The sequence below is a fragment of the Rattus norvegicus genome, chromosome 3 (assembly GCF_021556685.1).
Source record: "Rattus norvegicus strain SHRSP/BbbUtx chromosome 3, alternate assembly SHRSP_T2T, whole genome shotgun sequence".
Classification (NCBI taxonomy): Eukaryota; Metazoa; Chordata; class Mammalia; order Rodentia; family Muridae; genus Rattus; species Rattus norvegicus.
This window is the reverse complement of record NC_141536.1, coordinates 119,536,482-119,561,450: the sequence shown is the minus strand read 5'-3', so window position 1 is coordinate 119,561,450 and position 24,969 is coordinate 119,536,482. Positions and strand designations below refer to the sequence as shown.

Below are 24,969 nucleotides of genomic sequence, written 5' to 3'. Positions count from 1 at the left end.
TTCTTTTTTGAATGCTTTTTACTTAAATTCTTGAACAGATAAGGAAAAGCTTATTTCTGTACCTATTTTTGCTGCTTCTGGTATGGAGAGGTAAGTCCAATTAACTTACAAGTTCATAGAATGGCAGTGAGTCAAAATTCTTGCTTGAGGCTCTTTCTTGACTTGAGACAACTTCAACTTCCCTTCTTACTTCCTAAAATTGAAGAGTTTCTTGTTTGGAAAAGCCTAACAGCTCTGATTTCTTTAGGAGAAGTCTTTGCAATGTGTGGAAACTGTGATGCCTTGGGAAACTGGAGTCCTCAAAATGCTGTGCCTCTTACTGAGAGTGAGACAGGCGAAAGGTGAGTGCAGAAACACCAGGATACAGCCATTGTGACATACATTTACATTAGAAACCTAGGGACTGTTCTGTATAGTTTCTCTTTCAGCTTAATATTTATGAAAATTGTGAAGTATATACAGTTTTAAAAATAAAATCACCATAAAATTGGGATTGGGGTGGGGAAGGAGGTTCCTTATAACTTCCATTCAAAACTCTTGACATCTTGTGACTTTCCATCCCCATCTTTCTTTTATTGCATTTTTATTGTGTGTGTGTTACATGTATATATGATATATATGTATGTATGTATTTGTATGCCACTGTGTTGTATGTATAAAAGAAGTTGCAGGAGTCAGTTCTCTCCTACTATCTGGGTCCTGGAAATAAAATTCAGATAAGCGATTTGGCAGCAAACTCCTTCACTGAGCCAGGCCAAAGAACTCCCCTCTCCTGAAGGGCCCCCACCCTGTTGGATGAACTGAAAATTGAACCTATGATGTTGCACACGCTAAGGAAGAATTAAACCACAGAGCTACATACACAATCATTTCTTTTTTTGACTTTTATTTTGAAATTATATCTTGCTGAGTTAGTTACTCAGGGCTGTTCATGAGCCCTGAACTTGAGACCTGTGTCAGCTTCCTCAGTTATTAGGACAGGCCGGGGCTACCACATTGGCTTTACCACCGCGTTCCAAAGTAGCAGACTTGTCTCATTTAAAACAAAGTCTAGGTATTATCTCAGGACTTCTCGGTCCATTGTTGTATGTGTATGTGTTTTTAAATCCAGGCCCTCATGTACACTTTAAACATGCATACTGCCGTTTAACTATTACTAAATATTTTGAGGATGGTCTTGAACTTCTGAGTACTAGGATTGTAGGCGTATGTATGTACAAGTGCATAAAAAGTTTCTTTTTTGGGGGGTGCAGCTATTGGGGGTTATACTTAGAGCTTTTGTTCCTGCTAGAGGAATGTTTTACTACTGAGCTCTTCTGTACCTTCTTTTCACTATCGCTTTCAGTTGTATTAATGTACTTACTGTCTTGCGTGTATATGTGTATGAGTTTCTCCCTGTTGTGGCATGTTTAGAGTAGTTCTCTACCACGTGGATCTTGGGAGATTGAACTTACGTTATCTGGCTTGGTGGCAAGTGTATTTCCAAGGTGTTTGTCTGTGTAGCCCTAGCTGTCCTGGCATTCGCCATATAGACCAGGTTGGCTTCAAACTCAGAGGTAGGCACCACCACCTGGCTAAGTGTTTTTAGCCATTTTCCTAGCTTCTTACATAAAAATTGTATTTGTCTGTTTATTTTCTAGACAGAATCTCACCATGTAACTCTGGCTGGCTTGGAACTTGCTATATAGGCCAGGGTGGCCTGCCCCTACCTCTTGGTGCTAGGATTAAAGATATGCCACCATTCACCAGTTTAGCACATCTGCTCTCACAGAACTGTGTTCAAATCCCAGCACCCAGTGGACAGTATTTTGAGACTAGATCTTAACTAACTCAAAATGTACTTGAACTCACACTGTAGTCGTTCAGACCCACTTTGTTCTTTTTTTTTTTAAACTTTTTTTTTAAAGATTTATTTATTTTACATATGTGAGTACACTGTTGCTGTCTTCAAACACACCAGAAGACGGCATCGGATCCCATTACAGACGGCTGTGAGCCACCATGTGGTTGCTGAGATTTGAACTCAGGACCTCTGGAAGAGCAGTCGGTGCTCTTAACCACTGAGCCATCTCTCCAGCCCGCCCACTTTGTTCTTAAGCTTACAAATTTCTGATGTGGAGCAGTATCACAAGGGTATGCTGCCATGCTTGACTGAAACCACTTTCTAGGAAGTATGTGATATTAATGAGTAGAACATGAACTTTGATTCTGAGCTACAGAGAAATGTAATCACCAGCAGTGTAAGTCTACTGCTAGTGCAGTTGCTAGTGCTGGAGAAGGAAAGACAGATCTAGTGTATGCAGTTAGCTGTTGTCTTGGGCAAAGCTCATGGGTCCAGGCTTTAATTTTCTAATCTTCACAACAAAGTGGTTAGGATAGAATGAAAAGATGTCAGTAAAGGTGGCACTTATTCAGATTGAGGTTATTTGTGTTACTGGCTGTGCTAAGTACTGGATGCATATATACATCCATTGTCCCTGTGACAGACACATAACAGCTGAGAGGATTATTTTAAGTTAATAGAACAGCTAGGCTTGAGACTAACAGTGTACATGGCTCACTTATGACCTGAAGGGTGTACTCCAAAACCTTATAGTAACATGAAGCTTCTCTGGGTAAGTTAGAAGATGAGAGGATGGACAGTTTTCAGTCTTGTATTGCCTTGAGTTCATGTGGCAATATGTGTATCTGGTTCCTTCTTATCCTTTAAGTCTTAGCTCAGTTCTTTCACTGGGGATTCTACTTAAAAGCTTCCTCAAATTTGAATTTGTAGTGGTTTTTTTCTGATTTTTTTTTTTTAAACACAGGATCTTACCATGTAGCCCATGCATGCCTTGAACTTGCTCTGCAGTCCTTGAGCTCAGAATTTTTCTGCCTCTGCCTCTTAAAGTGCTAGGATTACAGACCTGTTCCACTCTACCTAGCCTTGTTAGTTTAGTGTATATGGCTTGTCCACCCACACAGGAAAGCAAACTCTTTGAGGATGGGCTAATTGCTGCATCCCTACTTCCCAGGGGCAAGCCTGGAGTTAAGTCATGGGTAGAGTCCTTACTTGGGAAGTTGTGAATTATGAGGTCTTCATACATTTTACTTTGATACTGATGCATTCCTTTCTTTTCTTTTTGTCCCCACACGTCAGTGTATGGAAAGCAGTGATTGTTCTTAGTAGAGGAATGTCCGTGAAGTACCGCTACTTCAGAGGCTGCTTTTTAGAACCAAAGGTATGTTTTCTTTATATACTTTATTTCTGTAGGACTTTCCAGAATAACAAATTTAAGTTTCAAAACATTGGAAGTAAAATGAGTTTGTTTTGGTCAAATAAGGAATAGAATTATTAATAACATTTTAGTGCAGAAGAAGAAAAAGAGAAGCAGGTAAGTACCTAGTTCACAGACATTGTCATGGGATTTTGAATGACTAATAAATAGTAAGTATATGCTGCAATGTCTTAACCAGTATTCTCTCATCTGTACATTTTTGTAACCTTGTAAACTAGCTTCTAATTATAGGGTTTTAAAATTTGTTTTTATTCTGTGATACAAATACATTTAGAGAAGTATATTTTAATTTTTTTTCATGGCAGTCATCTATCCCTTACTGGCTGCAGTATTTATTTAATGCTTACCAAAAAAAGGGTGATTTCTCTAGGAGCTTCCCATAGATGCCGCTGATCAGGCAGGGTCTTTGAAAACTTTGATCACCTATTAGCACTCAGTCTGCCTGCCTGTCCACAGCTTAATATTCTAGGATTGTTTTCATTTTCAGAGAAGGAAAATGTTAACTTGTTTCCTTAGTTTACCGACGTCAATTTATTTAATGAAAAGATCTCTCCCTTTGTATTTTTATCTTTGCCTCACTTGTGCATGTGTGGGAAACAATATGGACTAGGCCTATGGGAATTTTATTTTCTTTCGAGAATTATAGGATACTTTTGTTATATACAAAAAAATAGTAGCAATCAATGTTACCTTACTCTTTTAACTCATAAAAACTGACAAATCCACTCCAGCTGTCTTTTGCACCTATTACATTATTTTAATTATAAGAATATTATGTAAATATTCAGTAATTGAACTTAAATTACATTATGGGTGATCATTATGTTGGCTTATCTTGACAATAGTCTAGCAACAAAGAACATGTTTATTTGGTCTAGGGGTTGAACCTCATGGTCAGGTCTTCCAGTTCAAATTGAACAATATGTAGATAAACAAATCACTCATGTTGTTAGAATTCTGAGTCTTGGCGTATAAAAACTTTGTGTAATAGAAAGAGAAAAGGGAATCTGGACAGTAAAAGTCATTAAGTCCTTTGGGCATAGTTATGTGAAACTATTGTCAACACAAGCCACAGTAAGACAACCTGTAGTGTTGATATTTTCATAGAATATGTAACCAAAAGCAACAATCAGTCCATTGATTCCTCTTGGAAACTTGGCAGGACATCTACCAAACAGTAACAGAATTTCCCTTGTAATACTTGCAAAAGTTTACAGTATATGTTGGTGAGTGTGTTTCTTCAAGTAGGTGCTTGCTCTGTATCGTGTACTCATGTACCGTGTGATGCAGGGGCTGCCCTGGTAAGTATGTTTTTCATGGACTAGAGTAAATAGCTACATGAAACCCCATGCATATGGTTACACTTTTCCCCCTCCTGCTAGCCTAAATGATACTTCTAGAAGTTAGTGGTGCTTTTAAAATGAAACATTTTCTATTTATGATGAAACTTTGTCTTGAGAGTAGTGTATTGCCAAAGACACATACACAAGGAATCTGAATCGTGAAAGTATTCCAATGAGTGGAATCCATATATTACGAATATTAGGGTTGATGGAAGCTGATGGAAAGTTGATGAGTGGGTCACTGGGCAGGAGTTGTGGGAGTCCAGCTAGGGTTCCACAGGATTTAGCAGCTGAGCTTGTGTGGTTCTTCATCCTTAGATGGAGGTCAGCTCTATCCATAAAGTGAAGGGCTTGGAATACAGAGTCCCATTCATCACTAAATTTATCATTAGCAAATACAGGGTCATCATTTATATTTTATTTTCTTTCGAGAATTATAGGATACTTTAATTATTTTTTTTTTATACTTTGCTTCTCCTTGACATGTTCTTTTTTTTTTTAGTTCGGTAGAGTTGTAAAGTCCTTTTTCTCAGTTTGTGTCTCTCTCTCTCTCTCTCTCTCTCTCTCTCTCTCTCTCTCTCTCTTTCTGTGTGTGTGTGTGTGTGCCTGTGTGCATTTAATTGGAGATTTAACAGGAGAATGAGCAACTTGGCAATATCTATAACACTATAAAGAAAATGTCTAACCCTATAACGTTGCCAATCTGGAACACAGGGAAGGGAACATTGTGAGCCCCTCCTCCCCTTTTCTTGGTTTCTTAAAGCTACATGTTTGTTTTAGAAGTTGTAAAGTTAGAATAAAATGTTAGTATGCTACATTTTAATAATTTTACAGGTAACAATTGTTCCCTTTATTTAATTATATAGTAAACACATTCCTAGAACAGTGTGTCCACACAGAGTTCATGGATTCCACAACTTCACTAAAATATGATTTAAAGTTTATTTAGTTCATTCATGAGTACTTTGCATGTCTGTATGTTTGTGCACCTTATGTGTGTGCCTGGTACCATCACAGTTGGGACTAGAGTTATGAAGTCTGTGAGCTAATAATATGCAGATGCTAGAAACTGAACCCCAAGTCCTCTTGGAAAGCAGCCAGTGTCTTAACTGTTGAGCTGTCTGTCCAGCCTAAACTACTTTGTTGAGGAATTAAAATTTAAATTTAAGGAGTTAACTTTTTTATAATGCTAATGACTAATTTAAGTCATTATTAAATCTTACTTTAATTGTTCATTTTTATAAAAGTGTAGGTTGTCACTTTGTAGTGTAGCTTCTTTATGTAATAATATTCTAGATGCTAAATGCTTTCAATCTTCCTTTATTTGAATCATGTCAGGATGACCATTTTCTTATTGCACTTACTAGAAATGTCAAATAATACTGAGTTGGGTATTGTAATAACAACAACAACAAAAAAAACCTGTTCTCATATATGCAGGTTGTTTTTTTAAATTGTGGGAAGAGAGAAATCAGTAAAAATTTGAAAATTGGAAGTTTGTCTGCAAGCAGTGCCTTTACCTGACTCAAAATGTATTGTGTGTTGATGTATTAATGACGTAAGCTAAGTACAGCTCCACGCTCTTTTGTTTCTTTTGGTACTTGATATAATTGAGTGGTATCCAAGTATTTAAGAAGGCACCAAAAGGGGTTGGAGAGGTGGCTCAGTGGTTAAGCGCACTGAATTTGATTCCCAAAACCCACATTGGGTGGCTCACAACTGTGGGTACAACTTCAAGGCATCTGATACCTAGCCTTCAAGGGCATCTACAGGACATGCCCACATGCAGACATAACCTGCACATAGTTAAAAAAAAAGAAGGTAATAAGTAAATCTTTTCAGAAAATATTGTACATATTTTCTAATATTACTAACAGAATACATGTCTAGAGACATTTCCACAGTCATATACTTTTATATATTATGAAGTAACTAGATATTTATTGCTAATAAAGTGCTTGTTACCTTTTCTCCAAAGATAACCTTTCACTTTTTTCCATAAGCTTAAACTTAACATATCATTTGCAGAATTGAACTGTTCTTTCTCAAAATTTTAAAGAATGATGATTATATTTAGCACATTAGATTAGCATATTAGCATAAAGTTTACTATTTTCCAGCCTTATTTTTTAAAGCACATCAGTGAAATTTAAATTGAAAATTATTTTTCTAACATAAAAGTCATAGTCAACAGTGTAGAAAAATCAATGTATTTATAAATTAGGGTTTTTGTTTTGTTTTTGAGACAGGGGTCTTACTTTGTAGCCTTGACTGGTGTGGAACTTGCTGTGTACACCAGGCTGGTCCCGACTCAGAGATCCACCTGCCTCTGTCTGCTGAGTACTGGGATTGCAGGTGTGCTGTTTGCTTCTTACACTTAACACTGTGTACCAGCCACCATGTGTCTAGCTATAGTGAGGATGTTTGTAGACAGAAATCATCTTAAACTGGTCCTTTGGACTGTTCAAGTCGGGGCAGTTTTATTGTGTAAGTAATGGGTTTGCTGCTAAAATTGAAAGTCATGGTATTCAAATTATTACTAAAGTAGTTTTCCTATGAAATATATAATTCACAAGGCTGTTCTTAGGTGATTTAGATACTGTAGTTACTATCATAGAGTTATTCTCTAAAGCAAATAAACCCTCCTTTTCTCCCTCTAGTTTTTATCCCTGTTCATGGCATGCTTTAGTTTACATTTAGTTACTGACTTTTGTTAAGAATCTTTGAAGGAAACAATCTTTGAAGGAAAGACAGCTTTTGGCAGCTTAGAGGTAGAAGAAGAGTGAGGGAAAGGTGGACTGAGTGCAAAAAGGCTTAGCTCATTCAGTCGGTGCTTTCATTCCTAAGAAACATGCCTATTTTTAATATATATACACTTACTTCTTTGGAGCTTAAATGATAGATAGAAGTGTGTCTGTTTGCATGAGCATTCACAGACCCACAATCACAGAATGTTTTAAAAAACCAGTTTTAAGTATATAGCAGATAATGCAGAATTAAATGTAATTTTTTAGTGTATTAGAAATTATAATATTCAGCATGACTAATATAATGGGAGGAGGTATTGAGAAGAAAATTTCTTTTACTGTCCAATGTTAATGATTTGAATAAACTTCCAGTACTATTGTAGTTTTTAAAACTGTTTATAAATTTGAAAAAAAATTTAGTCTGTTCTGGAATTATGTGTTTAATAATATGCCCATTTCCTTGAATGCTTACCATTTAGTACATTTATCAAATTAAATCAACAATGGAAGAGCCATCTAAAGGAGTATAATATACACAGAGAAGTTTATATTCACAGGTTCAGAGATTTATGTTGGTAGTAATAATCCTGAAATAGTACAAAAGTGGATAATTTTTATATTTTTGCTTTTCTGTATTTTGTTTATTATCAGAATATATAAAAATTCATTTGGCACATACTTTTAAATGTAAGCTTCTTTACTCTGCCTTGAGTTTGCTCAGAGGGCCTTTGCTGTTAATTCATTCTTGTAAAATTGTGTCAGCAGCTGCACATCATTTTCTTCATTAGTAAGGAAACATAAGAACAGTATCAGGAATTGTTATACTATGATTTTTTTTTTCAACTTGAAAGCATACAACTGAAATTTGAAGTTAATTTATTTTCCATTTTATCACAATCGATTATTTTCAAACTTAACCATTTATATATGTATTCTTCTAGGATTTCTTTTGTTCTCTTTGCAAATGTGGGTTATTGTAATATGAGAAATATAATAGGGGTTGGGGATTTAGCTCAGTGGTAGAGCGCTTGCCTAGCAAGCGCAAGGCCCTGGGTTCGGTCCCCAGCTCCGAAAAACAGAAAAAAAAAAAAAAAAGAAATGTAATAAATTAGTATATACCTCTGGCTTCCTGCAGTAACATGTGCTAAGTGATCCCGAGGTACTTGCTCTTGCCATCCCTACTCTCATAGGCCTATTAAGACTGTCTTCTAAACGTGCAGTCCTTCCTAGTAGAGCAGGGAAATACTTAGAAACACCCCTTTGACATACCAAAGAAAGTATAATTGGTGTTAATTTTAATTTACAGTAGAATTAGTATTGACATGAAGTTAAATTTTCTTAAAAAAACAAAAAACTTAAACCAAAAGTAAATGCAAATGGCTTTAAGAGTTTTGTGTGCCAGTTTATCTAGTACTTTTTATTATTGCTTTTTACTTTTTTTTTTGGTAGTATTTCATCATGTTTTGTGACCTGGGTACATGCCTGATTTGGGACATAGAGTATTGAATAACTAGCAAGATGAATTTCTTGTTTCTTGGTCTCATTTAGTGTAAGACATAGGCCACAAACATCTAGTGGAATCATGGGTAGAAAATAAGATATAAGAAATTATTGCAGACGTTTAACTTTTAAATTGCAGACTATCGGTGGTCCATGTCAAGTCATAGTTCACAAGTGGGAGACTCATCTACAACCACGATCAATAACCCCTTTAGGTATGGGCATTAACTGCATCTGTTTGAGGCATCTGCATAGAGTTGCTAATGTGCTGCACAGGGACATGATGCACTGTCAGTGCTCTTGATCTCACTTAACGTTTCAGTGTGTACAGCCTTTCTCTATAAACCATTAGAATTGCTTGTCTATTTTTGTTTGGGGGTTTAAGATTATTAGACTTATTTCAATCTAGAGTTGGAAGGTAATAACATTCGAGGAGTCATGGCTTCATTAGATTTCTTGTTCAAGTTTAGAGAACATTTTAAGAAATAATTGACCCAAAACAATCTCTTAAGTTATGCTAATAAAGTTATCCTATTTGTTTTTTAAATACTAGTAAAATGAATTTACATTTCTTATAGTTGACATATTCCTCTAATTCATTTAAATTCCCTTTTGCTGTTCTGTTGTTTATATCAGAAGTCTTTTTGTTTTGTCTTGTTTTTACTTTTTTTGATACTTTAATTTTATTTATTTATTTTTAATTTTTTTAGATATATTTCTTTACTTACATTTCAAATGTTATTCCCCTTCTGTGACAAGAATGGCGTTTCTCTTCTTTTTTGGCTAACTTTTCTATGCTGAAAATAGATCTTGAAACCCATTTTACATACATGAAACTACTCACTTGTATTTGTGAATTGGATTAATCTGAGACGTGCATATTTTAGTTATTACTACAGAAAATCAAAATTGTGGGTTTTGTAGTTTAGGAATTGGTGGGAGTTTCTGCTTTGCCCTCCTTAAAGAACACATTTTGCTTATAGATGTCTCATTCCATCTTCCTTAGGGTTTTCTTTTTATATGTTTTAATATATTTTTGATAGTTTTTATATCAGCATCTTTAGAATTAAAATAGTCTTATTGAAGGTCAGAGCAAATTAGGTATTTTAAACAGTATGCATTTGGATGCATCTTGAAATTAAATATATTTTGGCGTTGAGAAGTGGAATGATTTTCTGTTCTTGGAGAAATTATGTCCTGCTTTGGGGGAAGGTGATGTAAACAAAGACAGTGTGCAGTCTGCTGGACAATCTTTAGGAGACACCCCGTTTGTTTTGACAGATAGTTCAGGCTTCTTAAAGCTGGGATGAACACTAAGGAAACACGTCATGATTTACTAGGCATAGCTTTGCATCCTTTTTTCATGATCTTGAAATGGTGAGGGGCTGTGCTAGTGCTCACTCTTGGTGGGTTTCCACAGCTCTCTGTGCACAGTTTATGCTGTTTATAATGCTTTTGGCTGGCTGTGAGATTGTTGGGGTTTGAGGAAATCCACACTTTAGCCAAGTTCCAGAAGTGCACCACCTAATAAGCATTTGAATTGTGCATCTCTTGTCCAGCAGCTGGTTAGGCTCATGTATGGTGTGCTGAGCTTCCTCTCAGTCCTCTATGGCACCTTCAGGACCTTCCATGTAAGCAGTCACTCAGGTCTGTAGGACCAACACTGCCCGCTAGTCTCCTGAGAGGAAATATCTTATGTAGAGCTACAATGAACATGCTTATTCACTTTAGGTTGCCTTATGTAATAGACGTATCATTTTAAGCAGTATTTAAATTCTCAATTCATTCTGTACACATCGTAAATTTTTAACTAGGCTTTTTATTTTCCTTGAATTCTAGAAAACGAAATCATTATTGACGATGGACAATTTGGAATCCACAGTAAGTGAGACTGAATTTTTGGAAAATTTAATATGCTTAACATTTTAACATCTCTTTGAAAAAATGTAACACAATGAGATAACACAGTTTGTTGAAAATCAGAGACAAGTATATTTTGTTAAATCATAAATAGTTTCAAACTTATTTATAGTTTGGTCATTTCAGATTTTTGAGTTTACATAATTATAAAGACATATACCTGATAAAGGTGGATATGCTAGTCATTCTGATTTGATCACACATGGTGTACATGTTTTGAATTAATGGTATTTTACCAGTAACTAGCTACAAATATTTTTTAAAAATTAAAATTATATATAATTAGTATGAAAATGTTGGCATACTCTTTCTTTAACAATATTATGTTGAAATATAGTGGCTCTAAACATATAAAGAGCTAAATATTTGTAAGCTAAATTTGTATATTTTGTATGTTTAAATAATGTGTTTACAATAAATCTAGATAGCCAGAATATTCTAGTAATTCTGGCTGTCTCTTCAATGAAAACTAATTTTTAGTTAAGTTCAAAATTCTTTATCTTCAATTATATTTAAAATGTATACCTTTCTGCTCTGGTAAGTACTTTATTCTCAGATTTCAGACATCCTCCAGTGGTCAGATGTCTCCCAGTTCATTAGACTGCTATGCTCCCTTGTCTGCTCCTGGGTGCTGTACATGGGAGTCAGAAGTGGGACAGGGGTAGAAGTGCCCTAGGTCTGACTCTGAACCAGAGTTGCTGCTGATGAGTGTGCTTTCTTGGCAAGAATGTCTTGGCGAGCATTTATGATATGCATTAAACACAGAGGCAGTGTATATGCAATGGCAGTAAACCTTGTATTTACAAATATAACATGTTTTTTTTTTTTTTAGACTTTAGTTTTAATTTTTTGAAACCTTTCACTGTGTAGCCTTGGCTGCGTTAACACCACTTCCAGTTAAGATTATTTCATTTTTTTTTTCTTTTTTTCGGAGCTGGGGACTGAACCCAGGGCCTTGCACTTGCTAGGCAAGCTCTCTACCACTGAGCTAAATCCCCAACCCCAGATTATTTCATTTTTAATTGTATGTATGTTTGCATCTGAGAGCAGGTGTTCTCAGAGGCCAGAAAGGGGTAGCCTTCTCAGCTATAATGCACAACATGTTATCTGTCATGTTAACTACTTTTTATGTTTAAAAATTATAGCATTTCTGGCTACAGAAAGATAGAAATGATCTTCACTTCCCTTGTCATATTAAATTAGCTTTAGTTAGTAAGCATTTCCTTGATCTTACCTACTTTATAATTATTTGAAAATTGATCATTTGTAAGACAACTTAAGATATACCTCAGGAGCAAAGCTTTTTTTTTTTTAAAGCACTTGTGTTATTTATGAAAATGTATTAGCTAAGCAGTGTTAACAGCATATTACTATACCAGTTTGGTTCTTCTCATTTCTCAAATCTTCAATACTGGTCTTACACTTAATTTTAGTTGGATATCTTATGAAGTTTTGCAAGTTCCCTTCCTCCCTCTTTCCCTCTCTCCCCCTCTCCCTCTCCTTTTCTTTTCCCTCCCTTCCCCCCCCCCCGTGTGTGTGTGTGTGTGTGTGTGTGTGTGTGTGTGTGTGTGTGTGTGTGTGTGTATGTTTAGGCCAAGTTGGTCTCACTCTAATTCAGAGATCTCCCTACCTCTGCTTCCTGAGTGCTGGAATGGAAGGTTTTCTATGCCCAGGGAAAATTTATTTTTATTATCTGTTTGACACAATGTCTCCTAGTTTGTTGCTTTGGCTGACTTGGAACTAATAGAGACCCCAATGCTTCTGTATCCTGAGTCCTGGGATCTAAGTTGTATACTACCATGCCTGGCCTGTTTAAAATTTATTGTGAATTAATTGGTTTCGCTTACATGTATGTCTGTGTGAGGGTGTCAAACATCTGGAACTGAGGGTTACAGACAGTTGTGAGCTGTCATGTGGGTGCTGGAAATTTAACCCGGATCCTCTAGAAGGGCAGCCAGTTCTCTTAACCAGAGAGGCATCTCTCCAACCCCAGTGGCAATTCTTATAGACTTTCTTAATTTACCTGAGTCCCTATAGCAGTCATTTAGCCATTTAGTCATTTCTCTAACTTCAAATGAAAGTTCTTTTTTAGTGATACATTTAAGATTACCTTTAATTAGAGCAACACAGTTATTTTTAATGTCTAATGTTACATAGTAACAGTACTGAAATGAATGTGAACTAAAGTTCTTAATATGCATATCTTAATATGTATAACCAGACTGCTTAAAAATATGTAATTATATGTAATCCCTCCTATTTATCCTGCCAGATGGTGTTGAAACACTGGATTCTGGATGGCTTACCTGTCAGACTGAAATAAGACTGCGTCTGCATTTTTCTGAGAAACCTCCTGTTTCAATTACCAAGAAAAAGTTCAAAAAATCTAGATTTAGGTATGACCATGTGATTGTTTTACTTAAACCATTGCCTTTTGCTATTACTGTAGGTTTCTGACTTACGTGGTTTAAGTTATAGGGATCTAGGATAATGAACTGTTGCCTTCCTCAGATTGCTACTGTTACACATTTGTATTTGCCTTTCAAAACAAGTGCTTTCTAGGCCCATGTATTTTTGTAATTTAAATAAAATTAAACTTTCATAACTGTAGGGATTGCTTTCAAATTGATTTCAGAACTGATTTGTTGTAAGAGAAAAATGGCATAAACAGAAATGATTGCTGGAATTGGCCTTTAGAGTCAAAACTGTTAGGACAATGAAAATAGAAATCATCCTGGGAGCTTCAGACTATTGTGCTTTCCACCCTTTCTTTCCTCCTTCTTCCTCTTCTACTTCCAGTTCCTTTCAACTCTTTTGTTTCCTTCTCTTCCACTGTTTGAGGGATAGATGAAAAAGTTTTACAACAGTAGCCAAATTAGTTTTTCTGTAATATCATTGAACATAAATCTGATTAAGGGATCCTTAAGATGTAGCCTGACTTTACTCAACATTTAATCATGTGGTTTTTGTGAATCAAGTTTTGCTGTGTAACTTTTGATACTGTAACTGGTACAATGTCAAAGCTGAGTAGAAAGGTTCATTTATCAGTAATGAGAGATCTTGAGGTTACCTTTTTTAATATAAATTTATAATGGTATTCTATAAATCTTTGTATTTACCTAAATATATTATAATGTACATCCCAATCACAGGTAAGGAAAGTGGGTAGCCCTTTAAGCCCTTTGTATTAGCTATTGTGATAGAATGTAGTATGAGCGCCTTGACTATTTGTATTTTGACCTTACTGTGTGTCAGTAGTAGTGAGTACTGAGATTATAGGCATACACTACTCTGCACAGGTTAGTGACTTGTCTCATTGCTCATTGCAGACTTTAGTTGGCTCACTAGTAAGTACTTTTTTCCTTGCTTTTTTAAATGCAAAATCAGTACTGATTCTTGCCAATGGATGGTGGCACACAGCTTTAATCCCAGTACTCTGGAGGCAGAGGCAGGTGAATTTCTGTGAGTTCAAGGCCAGCCTACAGAGTGAATTCCCAGGACATGCAGGACTACACCGAGAAACCTTGTCTCAAAAAACAGCAAAACTGAATCTTATGCTATTCTTGTTTATATAGAAATCTCTTTGAGGGTTTTGAATATTTTAAATGCCATCAGACTCACTGTGAAATATTTTCTTATAACTCTGTAGTTAAACTCTACAAGAGTGCATATCTAGACAGTCTGGGCCATCATTTTTACCCAAATTTGTATTAGTCAGTAAACTTACCCCCATGAATTAGAAAACAGATGTGTCTGTAAGGGCCTCAGAACTTGCCATTAGAAAACAGATGTGTCTGTAAGGGCCTCAGAACTTGCAAAGCTTGGTGTAGCTTTTGCATTTCAATGTAGCAGTGAGCATGCATCTCAGTAGTACCAGTTTGTAAAGATACTTTTCTTGTTTTCTTTCTGATTGACTCATTCATAGGTGAAAAACAACTTTGTTATCTTTGTAGTGGACTACAGCATTATAAAACTGTCTGAAGAGATCCTTTTATCTTTTCCATCACAGACCCCTTTCTTTGCCCCCTCTTTAACTCTTTTAAGCATTTCTCTTGTCTGCTTGTTTCTGTACATTTCCGGTATCCCCTGGTTTATACCTCTAGCTAGTTAATACTTGTCTAGAACAATTCCTAAGAATTTGCTCTCTGGGGGTTGGGGATTTAGCTCAGTGGTAGAGCGCTTGCCTAGGAAGCGCAAGGCCCTGACTTTGGTCCCCAGCTCCGAAAAAAAGAACCCAAAAAAAAAAAAAATTTGCTCTCTGAGAGGAGATGCTGGTTTTTATTGGAGTTATCGATGGATTCTGTAATGCAGTATCAGAACAATATTATTAATAGAGTAGTAATCTGCATATTTAGCCTGTCAAGGAGACCTCAATTATATGGCTTGCAGAAGTGGTTGGTATGGGGACTTATACAGTGAGAGCAGTCTACACTAATAAAATCTTGTTATTTGTAAGTCAGTTTCCATTTAAATCTAGAATGCTACTAGCATGGCCGAGGCCCCAGGTTCAATTCTCAAAAAGTAAAAGCAAATATAGGATAACTTTTTTTAAATGTTACTTTCTACAAAACTTGTTCTCTACATTGGCAGTACTTCATTTCATTAATCTCTATTAATTGATGGAAGAAATATTTCAAACAGACCTTAGTGCTCTTTTTGGCAATAAAAGTATCTACAATTATTGCCTCTCTTGAGTAGACTAGTCTTTGTGTTCCTGTAGATTGGGAAATTGGTCTTTGTTTTTATTGCTATGAGGCTTATTAATAGATTCTTGGTTGGTCTATTTGATTAGAAAAGTAGTTACATATACATATATAAGGCAGATAGTACTATCCATGTGTAGAACCCCAAGTCCTGTCTCCTGCCTAGCACTAGGGAGGCTGAGACAATGGCATTACTGTGCATTTGAGTAGAGCCTGGGTTCCATACCTAGTACGAGGCCACCATGGTATGGAACCCTATCTCACACAAATGAGCAAAACAAAAAGTTCATATTATGCTAGTAATATTTTTCTTTAGCACTTACCAAAAAAAGATTCATTATAAGTACACTGTAGCTGCATTCCAACACACCAGAAGAGGACATTAGATCCCATTACAGATGGTTGTGAGACATCATGTGGTTTCTGGGATTTGAACTCAGGACCTCTGGAAGAGCAGTCAGTGTTCTTAACTGCTGTGCCATCTCTCCAGCCCTAGCAGTTACTTTTTAAAGGTATCTGGATTACCACTGTGGAAAAGAGGAAAGTGGAAAGTGTTTAGTTTAAACCTCCAGTTCTAATGTACATTTAAAAATGCATTGCTAGGCTTGGTTTGTGCCTGTGAGATGAATTCATCTACCAGATTATCTGTCTAAAATGAGATCTCACAGAAGAGTTCCTGTTGTTTGAAGGCTAAGAAATTTAGAACTAGCTATAGTTGGCAGTGTAGTAAGTAAACTTGCAATGTGGATATTCTTTGTCTCATTTTTGTTACTTAAGAATACTTTCAACTTACATTTATGTACATTCTGTGAGTTATTCTTACTAGACTTCATTATTTTCTCTTGTCAATACAGGGTAAAGCTTACACTAGAGGGTCTGGAGGAAGATGATGACGACGATGATAAGGCATCTCCCACTGTTCTTCACAAGATGTCCAATAGCCTGGAGATATCCTTAATAAGTGACAATGAGTTCAAGTGCAGGCACTCACAGCCAGAATGTGGGTATGGCTTACAGCCTGACCGCTGGACAGAGTACAGCATACAGACAATGGAGCCGGACAACCTTGAACTCATCTTTGACTTTTTTGAGGTGAGTAGTGATCACAGCAAGGGATCAGACAAAGAATTCAGGCTCTATTCATACTTACTTTTTTGTATATGGTTAGATTTTAGGACAGTTTGAGTAGAATTATATTATCAGGACAGGATGTGTATGCATCTTCCAAAGACTTTGTCAGAAATTGATTAAAGAGGGTCAGGTAGCTGTGTACCCATTGATGGAAAACGTGACTTTCTTTCATGGGGGAAGTCTGTTTTTTCTCTTAATGAGGACTTTATAGCCCTTCCATGTTGGCCTTGAACTCAATATGTTGTTAAGGATGGCCTTGATTAAAGATAGGCATGGCCTCGGTGCCCAGTTTCCATGGTGTTGCAAATGGGAGCAGGACTTCATGCATGCTTGACAAGCATCTCCCTTGAGCTGCACCCTCAGCTTGAACTGTATCTTTATTATTCAATTCACTGTTTTGGTAACTTTATTTTACAATTTAATATAAATGTTTAACAGCACATTAATATATTTTATTTTATGTTTATGTTCACATGGTGTGAGTGTGCATTGGTGAGGCTTGCATGCCACGTGCTCCTATTGAGGCTAGAGGACACTTAGAGATTTGGTCCCTTCTGTATGTAGGTTGCTGTTTAACCCAGCTTTCCAGATGTGCTGATTGGTTTTTTTTTGTCATTCCTTGACATTCCTGCGAAGAGGGCATCCATTAGATTAGTCTTTTTCTGATGGAGGTGAGAAGTCTTGTTTGTTTTGCCACTGGGCTTCGAGTGTTGTTCTTCAAGTGGCTCAGTTTCTAGTGGAAATGTGGGGCAGCCCATTGCTGCCTCCTGGAACCAGCTCCTGGGAGTCTGAACTCCTCATCTGGCCTCCACAGACACTGTACTCCTATGTGTGCGCATGTACACACACACACACACACACACACACACACACACACACACACACACTCATTTAATAACTAAATCTATCTTTTTCATAGTTCGAGTGCTGCTAAGCCTGATGGACATAGTACACTCCCTGGCACTCACATGATAGAGACTCAACTTTGACCTTTGTCCTCTGACCTCTACATGTGGCATTTGCATGCCAAACATCCTCATTCTCCCCAACACAAAAAGTTTTTAAAATGTAAATAAAAATTCAGGGTATTTTGAACCTTTTTTTTTTTTTTTAGGAAGATCTCAGTGAGCATGTAGTCCAGGGTGATGTTCTTCCTGGACATGTGGGCACAGCATGCCTCCTGTCATCTACCATTGCTGAGAGTGAGAGAAGCGCTGGAATCCTTACTCTTCCCATCATGAGCAGAAGTTCCAGAAAAACTATAGGCAAAGTCAGAGGTAAGTTGGGGAGAAGCAGATAGGCTCTTGCAACTAAACTAAGATTATTCCAAAATTTTTATTAGTTTAAATAGTATTTGTGAATGATAATTTATCTTTATTTCGTGATTTAATAGTATAACACTTGGAGAAGGAGCATAGTTATTGAATTTTCTGCACTTACTCAGAATCAATTTTATTTTGATCCTTTTCTGTCTGATAGTTTAACAAGACTGGTTAAGTACTTTTCAGATTCCCTTTGAGCTTATAGTGGTCTTTTTAATCATGCCCCCTCCTGCTCTTTTCCTATGGAAGTTGATTTTATCATCATCAAGCCATTACCAGGATATAGTTGTTCTATGCAGTCTTCATTCTCCAAGTATTGGAAACCAAGAATACCACTGGATGTTGGACATCGTGGTGCAGGGAACTCAACAACAACTGCCAAGTAAGTTGCACATTAGGATACCACTACTAGTCAGTAGCCCAAGCGTGGGGAAGCTTTACCTGCTAAATGTCAGTGCCATAAAATTAAATGTGGTGATGAGAGAAAGGAATTACTATTTCAATAGAAACAAGTCATTCCTGAGATGATAATGTTCAGTCTTTCTGATACACTGACTGCATAAGGAAAAAGACATTACAAATGGAAAGCCAGGAGGGAGATTTCCTAAAAGATTATTTATTTTATGTATGTGAGCACACTGTCACTGTCTTCAGATACACCAGAAGAGGGCATCGGATCCCATTACAGATGGTTGGGAGCCACCATGTGGTTGCTGGGCAGGAGGGAGATTTCAACACAGAAAGCTTTTTGGCCTTTGTTATCACTCTTGTTGCTCTTGCAAGCTGCCCTGTCTGGATCTGTTTCCTCACCTATGGAAGGCTTGATCAAGATTATTAGTGATTCTTCTCCTCATAGCCATAGTTTCATGGAAGTGTAAGTCCAAAGAGAAGAGTTAAGTGTAGACTTTATCAGACAGAAATGCCAGCCTAATAAAGTTGTGTTTTCCTCCCAGTTTTGTAAACCTGTCAGCGTTGAATTGCTCTAGGCTTTCTATTATAAAATTTAATCCGATTTAAAAAATAGTGTGTGTGTGTGTGTGTGTGTGTGTGTATGCATGCATTCATGTGTGCGCAATGCTCATGAAATATTAAGGATGCCAGATCACCTAGAACCGGGGCTACAGGTTGTGAGCCATCCAGTGTGTATACTAGGTGGTGACTCCTGTCCTCTAGAATAGCAAGTGCTCTTAACCAATAAGTCACATCTCCAGCCCCCATAGCATTCTGGCATCACAGTGGTTACACATACCTTTAATCCCAGCACTTGGGATGAAGAGGCAAGTGGAACTTGGTGAGTTCAAGCCAGCCTGGTCTACAGAGCGAGTTCCAGGATAGCCAAGGCTGTCCCTTACTCCTTATACTAACTATACTTACTACTTAACTTCATATTTATTTATACCAGATGTGAAACGAGAAACTAAACAAAATAAAGTGATTCTGAAGTTGCTTTGGGACTTGTGGTTGTCATTATGACCTCTTAGGTCTCCAAACCAAGTCAGCTTACATTTAAGTAAGAAGCACTTTCAAGTTCCTTGTTAATAACTTATCTCCTTATTGTGTGCATGCGTGGGTGTTTGGTATGTATATATGCCCATGTGCTAGTATGCAGGTATGGGGCTATAGGATAATATATGATAATGGGACGCCACTCTCCACACTGGGTCCCTCACTTTCTTTAGTCCTTGATGACTGTATTTCTTTATTTCAGGCTGGCTAAAGTACAGGAAAATACTATTGCTTCTTTAAGAAATGCTGCCAGCCATGTAAGTATCCTTTTTTAAACACCTGCATTGCTGAGATCGAGACAGGGGTCTCTTCCAGTTTCTGCTGACAGATAAAACTATCCTGAAGATGTTTCTAAGTGAACTATCTGCTGACAGATAAAACTATCCTGAAGATGTTCCTAAGTGAACTATCTTAGGGTGTTTGTGTTTAGATTTGTGATGAAGATTTATACGTAAATAACAGAATAACATGAACCTTTAAGAATATGTGTATGAGTGTTTTGCTGTGTGTGTGCACCGTTTGGTGTCTGGTTTCCTTAGGCCAGAAGGTATCAGACCCTATACAGCTGGAGTCCATTGAGTGCCATCATGTGGGTTCTGGGAACTAAACCCAGATATTTTGAAAGAGCAAAAATGAATAAGAGCTGTAAACACCCCTGACCCCTGGCACCAAAACACACACACACAACCACAACCTTTTTTTTTTTTTTTTTTTGAGATTAGGTCTACCTGTCTTAAATAGAAGAAGGTGGCTGGCCTTGAATTTTGGCTCCCTGCTTCTGTTTTTCAAGTGCTATGATTATTACAAGCATGAGCCACCATGTCCCTTCCTTTATTTTTGAGATAAAATGCTTGGTTTTTACTTTAACAATAATGCTAATAGGATATAGTGATTTTACGTAACACTTCATTGCATGTTTTTATTGCTGGGTTTGAGGTGACTTTCAAGCACTGTGTGGAGGTCAGGGGACCTCTTGTGGAAATTGGTACCCTCCTCCCATCATGTCAGTCTTGGAGATTGAATTCAGCTTGTGCCAAGTAAACCCACTGAACTGTTACATGGTTGCCTCTATATATCTCAAGAATGTATCAATACATGTATGAAGTACCATGATGAAATGCATTATTCTGTACTCTTTAAAAAAGTAAACTTTATGTTAAATTTTCTCTTTATCCAGTCATTAACTGTTACAGTTCATTTTTTGTTGTCCACCAGAGAGACTCAGGCTCTACCCTTAAACTGGGAGGCAGGATGAGAGGCCATCTTATTTTTTTTTCTTCCCATGGTTTTTCACAGTGCTTTTCACTTCCCAAAGTAATATAAACTTAATCCCAGCAGGGGCAGATTGGATCTCTGAATTCATGGCCAGATATGGCTGCACAGTGAGATCCTGTATCAAAAAAATTAGTATATAATTTTTTATTTGAAAGGATATACTAATCCAGGGGTATATTGGACCATACTTCATAATTTGGAACTGGTTTTAGTTTATTGTTAACTAAGCAGCATTTTATCTTTTGGTAAAGTTTTCTTTCAGAGAAAATAAGCCATCCAGTGTGTATGCTAGGTGGTGACTCCTGTCCTCTAGAATAGCAGTTATAGTAAAATAGCAGCCAACAGTAAAATAAGACATTTTAACTAGGAAAATGACTTCATGTACAGGTGGAGCTATGAGGAAATGATGTAGTTCCCTTTTTTGAAAGAATTTTAATATGTATGTGGGTCTGAGTGTGTGTGTGCCGTTGGTACAAGCACCATATGCATGCCTCATCTGCTGAGACCAGAGGAGAGCATCTGATCCCCTGGGGACTGGAATTGTAGATGGTTCTAAGTGACCTGACTTGTGAGCTGGGAACTGAACCTGGACCCTCCACAAGAGCAGCAAGTACTCCTAACTCACTAACAGTGAGGAGGTTCTGTAGCACATTAATTTCCTCATTTATTTCTCTTAGAATATATAGAGGGTATCTTGTGCTCCTGCTCAGTGCACTGACTGCTGTCTGACTGCTTCTTACTGCTGTGAGTGATTGTAAATAGATCAGGGTACCCCAATACACAGGGTTTTTTTGACCTAGAAAATGTTGTGCTTTTACATAACAAAATTGTAGTAGGAGACCAATTAGCCATGTTGGTGAAGTTTGAAGTGAGATATTTATGAAGAGGTTTTATTGTACAAAATTATGGTTTACCCTAAACAAAATAGTTGATCTGAAGTGTGAAATGTTTGAGACACTTGCTTCCTTTTTTCTGCCAGGGTGCAGCATTTGTGGAATTTGATGTCCACCTTTCAAAGGACTTAGTGCCTGTAGTGTATCATGATCTCACCTGCTGTTTAACTATGAAAAGGGTATGTTGACATTCTTGTATTTTACACTAATGCTTAAGAAGAAAGTTTGTTACATTTTTAGTTAGTTATTTGTTAGAGTTGATAAATTAATTCATTCTTTACTAACAGTTCTTAAGCCTTTATGGTATTAGGGGACAGGTTTGATGGGAATAGTGATTTCCTAGAGTCAGGCATTAGTCTTGCTGAATTTGCTTTTTACTGATGAGAGAACATGTCAAGTATTTTTTCTGCATTGGTCCCTTGAGTACAATATTGAGACAAAAGAAATTATTTCCTCATGTTCTATCTATTTCTACTTCATATCTTAAATCAATCAGCTGGCACAGTTAGCCATATCTACAAGAGACCACAGTGGGTTGGGGTGGCATCAGTATGCAGAAGGCCTCTCAGTCAAGGCAGGTTAAATGGGAGATACAGGAATTTGAGGACTACAGAACAGTGAGACACAGGTGCCCTAGAAGCAGTAAGAAAAGAGGAACATGTGATAAAGGGAAGAGATTTGAAAATGCACGTAGAATTTTTAAGATTTCTTGTTACTGTTTTGAAAAACGTGCTTGCAGTATTATTCTCTGACATGGAATGTATACATGAACCAAGTATTTGCTAAGGAACTTAAATTAGGAAGGTTCTTCCTGGGCTTGTTCTTAAATGGAGATCATTTTCAGTGATCTCGTTAGCCAGTTTGCTGCTATTGGACAATAGCGTCTGACAGGATAGCTGGCTCTACCTGCTTAGCTGCTTAGTTCCTAAGTTCAGACCTAGACAAGGACCTTTCTATCTTTCAGGAATAGTATCAGGAGGGCAAAAGGAGAGGATTCATCTATTCAAATGAATAACGAAATGGGACAAAATGCAAGAGAAATTTCTTTCTAGCATTTTTACTGCAAGAGAAAGTTCTTTCTAGCATAGTTTACTGAAGAGTTTCATTGATCCCTTGTTTTCAGCAGACTGTCTTGCTGTGAAGTTGAATCCCAATGAGCTATGGGGAAATGAAAGTAATGAATTGTACATATTTTTATCTTGTTTTATTTTTTTAAGTTACCATTTTCATGTAAAAATAATTCACCTGTGTCCAGTAAAAAATGCAAGTAGTTCAGAAGATGAGATGAATGACAAATCTTCCCTCCCCTTCCCCTGATCTCATTCCCTTATTCTTAATAGTTTCTTGTGTGTCCTTCCAGAAAAAATTTGTGCATACACAGGTTTGTACCAATGTTCATGAGTGAATATATTTGCACAATGACATTTAATGATTTATTGGTGGTACCTTAACTCACTTCCTTAAAGAGTGGTACTTTCTACACTATAACATTTGATATGGCTTCAAAATGTAGTTTTGCCTGTGGAGTATATATGCTAGATCATCGTCCTTAAATACTGCTTATAGATAACCAGACACATTTTTATAGATTTTTTTTGTGTGTGCACCTGCAACTTTTAGTGGTTTAAATATCAAAAAGCTTAGAAAAAATAGAAAATTAGAAATTGATTATAGTACTTGCATGTTGAGTTCCTAGGCATGTAGCATGATTAAGTGGCAAATGAGGTGCATAACACATGAAGGAGGCAGTAAAATGATGCCTGACACCATGCTCTGTCATGGGTGCTTCCTTCCTTCCAGATGCCTTTCTTCCAGGCTCTGGCTAGGGGCATAGGGTTTGGCTCTGGCTGCCTGCAGTGCACACAGAGATGACAGCCTTTGCTCAGCATGTGGAAGGCTGTGGGCTCTTCTGGGACTACAAGGAAAAAATAAAATGACAAGATCTCCTGTAGTGTTACTTAGAAGGACTTTTTTGCTGCATGGGGTCATGATACCTAAGAGCTACCTCATCTTCAGTAAATTAAGATTGTAAGTCTATGTAGTGCAAACATTCAAAAATAGTAAAACAGATTGATCTCTCCCTTTTTCTAATAGAAATATGAAGCTGATCCAGTTGAATTGTTTGAAATCCCAGTAAAGGAATTAACATTCGACCAACTCCAGTTATTGAAGGTATTGACAGTGACATTAATGAAAGTTTTTAGTACTGTTTACATTTGTCTGATTTAGTCATACTCTGCACATAAGAATGTCTGTGCACTCAACATGCATGTGATACAGTTTTATACACATATTAGGATCTTGGATCTGTTTTATTTTGCATGATTCCTTATCTCTCCCCTATTAGATATTAAACAGCAAAGTACAATAGTTTTCTAACTGTAGTTTTTGTATCTTCTCTTAGGCATTTGGTCATGTTTTTATATGAATGCATACAAATAGAAAGTACATACAATGCTTAGTTTCTATTATTAAACTGGTAATTCCACATTTTGTGTGTTCTAGCTTGCTAGCTCTTCAAATTTCTTCCGTGTAATTGCCTGCATAAACGATGGGTTTTTTTCTAATTATGTTTTGTGTGTTTTTGTTTTCTAGCTTTCTCATGTGACTGCACTAAAAACCAAAGACCAGAAACGTAGGTGCTAGTTTGTTTGGAAGTATTATTTTTGTTTTATGATTGGCATAGAGACATTTGTATTGGTCATTTTAATGACTGTGGGATTGGTCCATCTGAATGTAATTTCATAGATGTGAACTGACATTCAACCCGGGTGTTCCATGCAGATAAGCACCTCACTACTTAGATTCATGTCCGCTCTTTCCAAAGCTCTTAACCATCACAAAGTAGGCGCCTCTCAAGTCCTGAGTCCAGCACCAGGAGTTGAGTCAGCTCCTAGCTCCCTAGCTGTGATGAGTGGCAGTCACGGTCAACTTGGTGCCTTAGTGTCCTCCTAGAATGTCCTGCTTCCCACATCACTGTTTAGTGCCACTTTATATTCCTCTCTCATCACAGCTCAATGATTTATGTACCTCCTGGAAGCCATTGCTTTTGCACCTCCTTTCTTTAGCTGGAATGTCATCTCTCCAAGGCAGGCTAGTGGTTTCATAGTTCCAGAGACTTCCACACTGTTCTAGAAGAAAGGGACAGGCACTCAATGTGTTTTGTGAAAGCCACATGGCAACTGCCTTTGTGAAGGCTTATGAGGTGCTTTAGACACCAAGGTTATCTCAGTATGTTACTTCATAGGCTTGTAGATATTTATAACTATAAACAAAGTAAATTTTACCTAAATTATTCAATTCAAGATTTTACCTAATTTTAGTTTTAAAATGCATTTGAACTGTACATGG

At 37.0% G+C, this 24,969-nt stretch overlaps 1 protein-coding gene and 1 long non-coding RNA gene across 17 annotated transcripts in view; one reads left to right on the top strand and one right to left on the bottom strand.

Moving 5' to 3' along the window:
• The window catches only part of LOC120101670 (uncharacterized), a 95,268-nt gene that overhangs the window by 22,798 nt on the left and 47,501 nt on the right, over positions 1–24,969 (bottom strand). The window contains exons 4-5 of one of the 3 annotated variants that reach the window (XR_015684623.1): positions 24,649–24,749; positions 15,815–16,018 (exon numbers count right to left, since the gene is read on the bottom strand). The exons of 1 other annotated variant lie outside the window; for it this stretch is intronic. This is a non-coding gene — a long non-coding RNA (uncharacterized LOC120101670). The remainder of the gene's footprint in view (positions 1–15,814; positions 16,019–24,648; positions 24,750–24,969) is intronic. One more of the 3 variants, XR_015684624.1, reaches the window with a different exon arrangement.
• Positions 1–24,969, top strand: part of Gpcpd1 (glycerophosphocholine phosphodiesterase 1) — a 44,729-nt gene that overhangs the window by 9,567 nt on the left and 10,193 nt on the right. For 4 of the 14 annotated variants that reach the window (XM_087653350.1, XM_087653348.1, XM_087653352.1 and 1 more), the window contains exons 3-13: positions 248–341; positions 3,140–3,221; positions 10,708–10,749; positions 13,061–13,184; positions 16,346–16,583; positions 17,737–17,899; positions 18,194–18,326; positions 19,653–19,707; positions 21,705–21,797; positions 23,713–23,790; positions 24,214–24,253. In XM_087653350.1, the coding sequence (XP_087509476.1) occupies positions 16,422–16,583; positions 17,737–17,899; positions 18,194–18,326; positions 19,653–19,707; positions 21,705–21,797; positions 23,713–23,790; positions 24,214–24,253 (724 nt within the window). In that variant the 5' untranslated portion in view covers positions 248–341; positions 3,140–3,221; positions 10,708–10,749; positions 13,061–13,184; positions 16,346–16,421. 14 annotated transcript variants of the gene reach the window in all.